The 6,999-nt window shown below is 35.0% G+C and overlaps 2 protein-coding genes and 1 pseudogene across 5 annotated transcripts in view; 1 reads left to right on the top strand and 2 right to left on the bottom strand.

The window, feature by feature from the left end:
- Window positions 1–1,673: 1,673 nt before the first annotated feature.
- The window catches only part of mgat5b (alpha-1,6-mannosylglycoprotein 6-beta-N-acetylglucosaminyltransferase B), a 54,401-nt gene continuing 49,075 nt past the window's right edge, over window positions 1,674–6,999 (top strand). For 2 of the 4 annotated variants that reach the window (XM_077734752.1, XM_077734756.1), the window contains exons 1-2: window positions 1,674–2,038; window positions 2,117–2,427. The gene's annotated coding sequence lies outside the window, so the exon portion shown is untranslated. Of the gene's footprint in view, window positions 2,039–2,116; window positions 2,428–6,290; window positions 6,431–6,999 lie in introns of all 4 variants that reach the window. The other 2 variants (XM_077734755.1, XM_077734753.1) reach the window with 2 other exon arrangements.
- Window positions 1,760–2,512, bottom strand: LOC144208752 (ras-related protein Rap-1b pseudogene; annotated as a pseudogene).
- LOC144208650 (uncharacterized) lies at window positions 4,766–6,435 on the bottom strand. The gene is made up of 4 exons (XM_077734602.1): window positions 6,244–6,435; window positions 6,075–6,165; window positions 5,196–5,516; window positions 4,766–5,118 (listed from the first exon to the last, which is right to left on the bottom strand). The coding sequence occupies exons 1-4, from the start codon at window positions 6,244–6,246 to the stop codon at window positions 4,766–4,768; spliced, it is 768 nt and encodes a 255-aa protein (XP_077590728.1). The 5' UTR covers window positions 6,247–6,435.

Here is a 6,999-nt window from a genome sequence, read left to right as displayed (position 1 = left end):
AATCCATGCAACTACATAGATCTGTGATACATAGTTCTAATCTGGAAGTTTGCTGAAATCTTGTTAGATGGGTCTTTAGTTTTGCTCTTGTTCTGAAGTGCTACCACATTAAATTATATCCCACTGTCTGGGTTAGCATTTAATTCAGCTATAGTTTCTTGGGTGTATTTCTCAAGTCACTTGCTTTTTGCTCAATTAATGCCTTTTTTTTTCGTGTTTTAAATATGGGTCTTTTGCCCAAATAATAAGTGAAGACACTTTCGGCTTCATCATAGATTACTTTGATAAAATCTCAAAAGCAATTGATTTTTGAATGACTGCTAGATGTGTATGTGAACTAAAAATATACCAGCATTCTCATACAGTTCTATAACATGAATGACTTATGATTATGAGAAAATAAAAATGTTTATAGTCTGCTCCATATACGACTGAATTAGCTTTGGAAACCTACCTGCTTAGAGCTTAACATTCAACTTGTACATTTAGTTATTTCAAGCCGAAACTGGTATGATTTTTAGACTTTACCAAAATGGAAGTGGATAACCATTGGGTGCCTCGAAGATGAGTTCTTCAGTGATTACAATTTAATTTAGTGGTAGAGTATCAGAAATGTGCAAATAATGTGTTTACAGTCTTACTGTATAGTTACGTTGACAAGTTTCCTATTGACATATGTATATTTCGAACGTGCACCTTTTTGAGCATTTGACGTGATGCTTAGTCTCTGTATATATATATATATCTCTGCTCGGCAAGCTCTTTTGCTTAGGGATATATCCTGTAAAGCATATGCAAATTCTTTTTCTTCTTCATTTTATTATGGTGTGCTTTCATTTTTCGCATTTTGTTGTTGTTTGTTTTCAATTCCTTGTTTCCGGTAAGCTACACTGCAAATGCACGTGCTGATTTGAAAGCAAAAAGTTACCGTAATTGAATGTTTTCCCTTTTTCTTTGTCTCATTTTCTCCCGGAGTGTTTGTCATTGTCTGTTCAATTGAATAAAATACAGTTGGAAAAAAAGTTTTCAATTAATAATTTATTCAAAATGATTGTTAAAAGTTTAAACGACCATTTTGAAGCTGTAAATTATTAGAAAAAGATGCAGTCTAGATAATAACCATAAGAGGGCAACATCAGACAGACATACTCCTGCTTGACATTTATTATTATTATATTTTTTACAATGATTTAACAAATTTGAAGAAATCTCTCTCTCTCCATATAAAGGCAGATGGAGAGATACAACTATACATGTGTGTTCACAATATGAAGTAAAGGCTTTACATTATGGTATTTACATTGCAGAAACAGTATATTTCACCCATAAATACTCCAAAATACATGTGTACTCAAACTGAAATTGCACCGCAAGCATATTTCATACAGTAGTTTATTGGTAAATAATTTTCAGAGTTCAAATTTTATTTATTTGATATTTTCACACAATACAAAATGGGAGAAAACAAATACTACATTAACTCCTTAATAATCACCTCTCTACAGAAGGCCTTTAAGATGTAGTTTATTCTTGTAGTGCAGGAGTGACTAAACCGGTCACTGAGGGCCACTGTTGGTGCAAATTTTTGTTCCAACGAATCCAGCACAGACACTTCGACCAATGAGATTTCTGCAGGAAACAAGACACATCTGACTGCAATTCACTGATTGCACTTGCAGGACAACAGATTGGTGAAAAGATTGGAATGAAAACCTGCACCCACCGCAGCCCTTTTTTAGAATAGTTTGTACATCCCTGTTTTAGTGCCATATTTCCATCTTGATATGCATTAACTTTATTAAGATAGGATGCAAATATTAGTCATATTCATTGGGGTTATCTTGCTTTTAACCTTGGTAGTGGTTTTCTGTGTGTGGCATAGTGTTGTTGTGCTAAACCAACCAGGCATATTTGCTTGCTGTAATAGTTTCCGGAAAACCTGTAGCACATTGATGTTATCTTTAGCTGATGCCTCCACAAAGCAGTTATTCCACTTCAGCTCCACAGTTGAGAGAAGATCTTCACTTAGATGCATATGGTGACAGTCAATCTTATTAGCTATCACAACAATCGGCATGTACTTGTCCTTCTTAACCTCTAGAATCTCATCCCGCAGATACCTAACTGTCTCCAGGGATGCTGGGTCATTCACTGCGTAGACCAGTGCAAAAGCATCACTGTTCTGGATGGAGAGTCTTCTCATAGCTGGAAAAGAGTAACTGCCACTGGTGTCCATGATGTTGATATTTAATTTGATACCTCCAATATCCAACTCCTTTCTGTGAAGTTCTTCTACTGTGCGGTGGTGCTTTGACTCAAAAGTATCCTTTAAAAAACGCTGAATGAGGGCTGTCTTCCCTACACCTGATGCTCCCAAAAACAACAGCCGCACATTTATCCTTTCTTTGGTTTCAAGAGGCATTTTGGGTAAGTTTGCTAAAATCTTGTTAAATGTCCTTTGATTGTTTTTGTGTCTCTCTAGCTTTTAAATCTGTTTCATCTATGCGTTAAAGACAGATAATGACTTTTTCACTCTGCAATGTATAAAGCCAGAATATTTATTTAGACCCTCTATTTATGTTCACACATGTCTGCCTCCTCTGTCTTGCGACCAATCATGAGATGGCTTGTTATTTGATATGAGACATTCAAACACTCCAGCTAAAAAGGCCTTAATTTTTTTTAAATAAAAATCTCTTGAGTGTGAAAAAAGTCAAGATTTCTATCTATCAAACAGTGCAGAATAGATAAATTTCATGCGATAATAATTTAAAGTTGACAGTTGCTAAATCTTGATTTAAAATGAGTTGGTTTTTTTTTCAAATATCAAGTATTTTGTGCACTTAGTTCCGATTTTCTTGAAGCTTAGTTTACATCAGGGGTAGGGAACCTATGGCTCGGGAGCCACATGTGGCTCTTTTGATGGGTTCTTATGGCTCTTCGCAAAACTGTCAGCTAAAATCTGTACACTGGCTAGATTCGTTTGAATCTTCCAGTTTTTAATTAAACCTTTCTGCATGCATCCCATAAATAAGCATCAGGGTAATGATTTTGTCAACATAATTCTGGGACTTTTTCTACTTCAAAGGCAGTTAAATGACTAAAAATGCATGTGTTTTCATGTATTTTTACTTCTAGTAAATTCTAAGTATGGCTCTCAATGAATAGCAATTGAAAATATGAATTGTTTATGGCTCTCTCTGTCAAAAAGGTTACGACCCCTGGTTTACATAATGCTCGTATGCCATGACACTGACAAGAATAAGTGGTATTGATAATGAAGAATGGACAAAAATATTTGATTTAATTAGTGTGTAAAAACTCATCATAGAGGCGCATAGATAGCTGCAGCCTATGTGTATTATGTATTTTTGACATTCAACAATATCTATTTTATTCTTTTCCCTTCTTGTTGTCTTTATACAACGTGGATGGACTGTCTTCATGAAGTCCTGTAAACAAATACTTAAATAGGGCATGTACACCGATATATTTTGCGCTCTCTCTTTCTCTCTCTAATCCAGCCATTCATTCTGTAGGCTTGTATATTTGCATGTAATGAGATGGCACAAATATGTTCCCAACTGCAATGTTCTTAAAGGTTTTCTGGTTGGGAACATCCAGTTCTGGAAACTAGAAGCATGGTAGTGCTGGTACATTGTTTGCATCTCCTCCAATTACATTAGGTGTCTGTGCTTTCTCTACTGAAGGAATAATATTGAGGTATTACATGAGCTCAAGATATCATATGTTTTGCTTTTACTAGTGTGCATGCAGTAACATACACTAACAGCAAATGTTCTCTCCTTCGTGAGAAATTGGCTTTTCTGGTTAATTTCACAAGTGGCAAATACAAAAATATATATAACCTTTACTTTATGAAACATCAATGCTTATGAGACCATTTTTGCAAATGAACTAAGAGTGAAATCCAATACAAAACAAATGTCGACAACTAAATACACACCAGCTGTTATCACCAACTTCTTTTGGCTAGTTTATTTGTGAATGAATGAATCAACTTTATTTCTCATAACACACACATTGAACATTGTACATTGAACTTTTTGCATTGTATATTTTTCAACTCCATTTGTAATGATATGCACCACTAAAATGGGAAAACATCGGATTATTTATAAAATCATTACCGTATAGTCACGACTATAAGGCGCACTTAAAAGTCTTAAATTTTCTCCAAAATAGACAGTGCGCCTTATAATCCAGTGCGCCGGATATATGGAAAAAACAGAAAACCAAAAACGAAAAACCACCACTGTTGGATATTAAAAAAACACAAACGGCTGATCTGAAACAATACTGTTAAATATGCAGATGCCATCTTAGTTTACAAAATCTTCCATCATATAGCTCCTCCACCACTGCAAGATTTTATACAAAAACATCCAAAACATCAACAATGGTTGGCTCTAGAGGTTTCTGTGTAGTGAGTGCTTCATACCTGGAAGTCAATAGCAATTACTGTATTTTCACGACTATAAGGTGCACTTAGAAGTCTTAAATATTTTCCAAAATAGACAGTGCGCCTTATATATGGAAAAAATGACATTCATTGAGGCTGCGCCTTATAATGCGGTGCGCCTTATAATCGTGAAAATACGGTAGTTGCATCCTTATCAACAAAGTATTCCTGCTTCTCTAAAAAGAATAGCCAAACCAAAACAAAACAAAAAAAACTGTCTTTTATAACACATTTGGAAAAATAATGGAACCTAACCTCACTGAAAAACCAAACTTGCATGTATCACAAAACATCAACTATCAAAACTATGGCAAATAACACACTGATCCACTGAATATTTCTCCCAGATGAGTTAGTTGCATCTTTAACCATGCGTAAACTTTGATTGGCGACATATTTCTTGCGTTCAGGTATCCATAATGAGCAACTGTAATTTTGTTTTTTGTCTGGTGCTTTTATAGTACTTTTGAAACTGTAGTAGTAGTTGTTATGGTCAGCAATGGACTTTGTGTTTGTTGTTTCTGTTAACTTATCAGCTCCCTTAAACCAATGGATTTCCCCCATGTTGAAACTTCCATTGAACCAACACTCTGCCATTGACTCATTGATGGTATAATGTTGATTTACAAGGCAGTCTGGAGAGTAAGAATCAAGTTGAAGAATAATTAGACATTTACATAAATATAAGTAATAAAAAAAATAGCAAACTCACCTTTTACGGTGATGAACGTGATGCTGTTATTCATCCCGGCTTGCGCGTGAAATTTGCAGAGATAATTTCCTTGGTGCTTGGCTGTTATGTTGATAATTGTCATATTGAGGGTAGGGTGGAAACTTCCTATTTCGCTTTCACACATAACTTTAGGATATCTTTGTTTGACCCCAATGCCACAAAGTTGTGTCTTTTGAGCAATCCATGAAAACGTTTTAACATCCAATGATATAGTAGAAGTGACATCACATGTTAGTTTTACGTTGTCTCCACAGTGGGCTGTTATGTTAGGAGTTGTCTTCAGGTCCACATTTGCTCTTGCTGAATTTAATAGAGATCAGAGAAATTACAAAAAAGGTTTAAAAAAAATACGAAAATTGAAGATGTTTTTCAATTTTCAGATTTTTTTTTTTTACTTCATTCACTGCCATACGACAGTGATTTCAATTGTGCTAGCATTGAATCCTGTTACACCACCTTTGAGGGCAATAGATGTCCAATCCATTTTTTTATTGGGAGGATTGGTAGCGACTTTTTGAGTGCTGCCAATGAGTTCAATGGAGTAATATCATACAAATGTTTCTAATACAAATGTTATTAATAAGCACTGTGGATAATTGCATTGATAAACACATTTTGCTCTTTATATTGACTATTGCTCTAATTTTAGATAGCAAAATCATAGTGATAAACAACCATTCACACTCACAATCATACCACCACCAGTGGGAATCGAGCCAGCACCTGCCCGCTCCAAACTCAGGCAAGCCATCCTATATACCATCAGGTGGCTGCTATATTATATTATACTACTACTATAATATTTTTATTCCAATGCAATATAGTGTAACATTTATTTGATGCCAGGAAAACACTCACCTCTAGTGGCAATTGACAAAGTGAACCACATAATGGAAAACCAGTTGACAACAATTGCCCTCACTCCACAGGATATCCTTCTTGTTCTTATCTGTACATTTAGAGTAGTTGTCTTAGAAAAAAAAAGAGAAGATGGCAAGATTCAGTCATTTTTGTTAAATGGTCTTACCATTCTGTTTCTCTGTAAACAACGACAATCTTCGTTTTGTTTTTGAGGTGACCCTTTCTGCTGTGATGAATCAACTTAATCTGAGCGATACACTCACTTGACTTCTCGTGAAAGTGTTTGAACCTCCGATGTGGTTGATGGGTTTGTTTTTCGTGAAAGAACGTGTCCTGGAATGACAGCTAAAGCCGTGAGTGTACTTCCCTGTTGAGACATGTTGACAAGACTCATGAATGTACTGCGATCTATATAGAAGTAAAGTATCACACTTTTTTTCTGTCAATACTTAACATGTAGTTAGATGAAACCTTTCCTCCTACATGTATATTATGATTACCAAATTATTTCTCTGTTAATCAATTTTTAGTGATAATCTCCTGACATGGGGATTGGTTTATTCATCCATAAATCAGACAATCTGCAGTAAATTGGGAAATTAGAGTAATTAAATTACCCTTTAGTTAATCCCTATAAAATGATTAATTTCAATGACTAATGTATACCTTTCAAGTCAATAAATTTCATGACTTATTCTCAAATTTCACACTTTAAATTCAGAATTCTTACTTGAAACCCAAGTTTTAAATCAGAAATCTGACAGTGTTTTAAGTGACCTTCAACTAAAACTATTGAGATTAAAGTTAGGATTATTATTTCAGCCACCTGATGGTTTAATTGACTTCGCTGCAGGCAGCGTGGCATTAATTATTCCTCAGTGGTGGTATGATTGTGAGGACCTTGTGAATCTGACCAGGACAA

Source organism: Stigmatopora nigra, chromosome 15, assembly GCF_051989575.1.
Source record: "Stigmatopora nigra isolate UIUO_SnigA chromosome 15, RoL_Snig_1.1, whole genome shotgun sequence".
Taxonomy (NCBI): domain Eukaryota; kingdom Metazoa; phylum Chordata; class Actinopteri; order Syngnathiformes; family Syngnathidae; genus Stigmatopora; species Stigmatopora nigra.
Note: the sequence above shows the minus strand (reverse complement) of the source record. Positions and strands in the feature narration are given on the sequence as shown.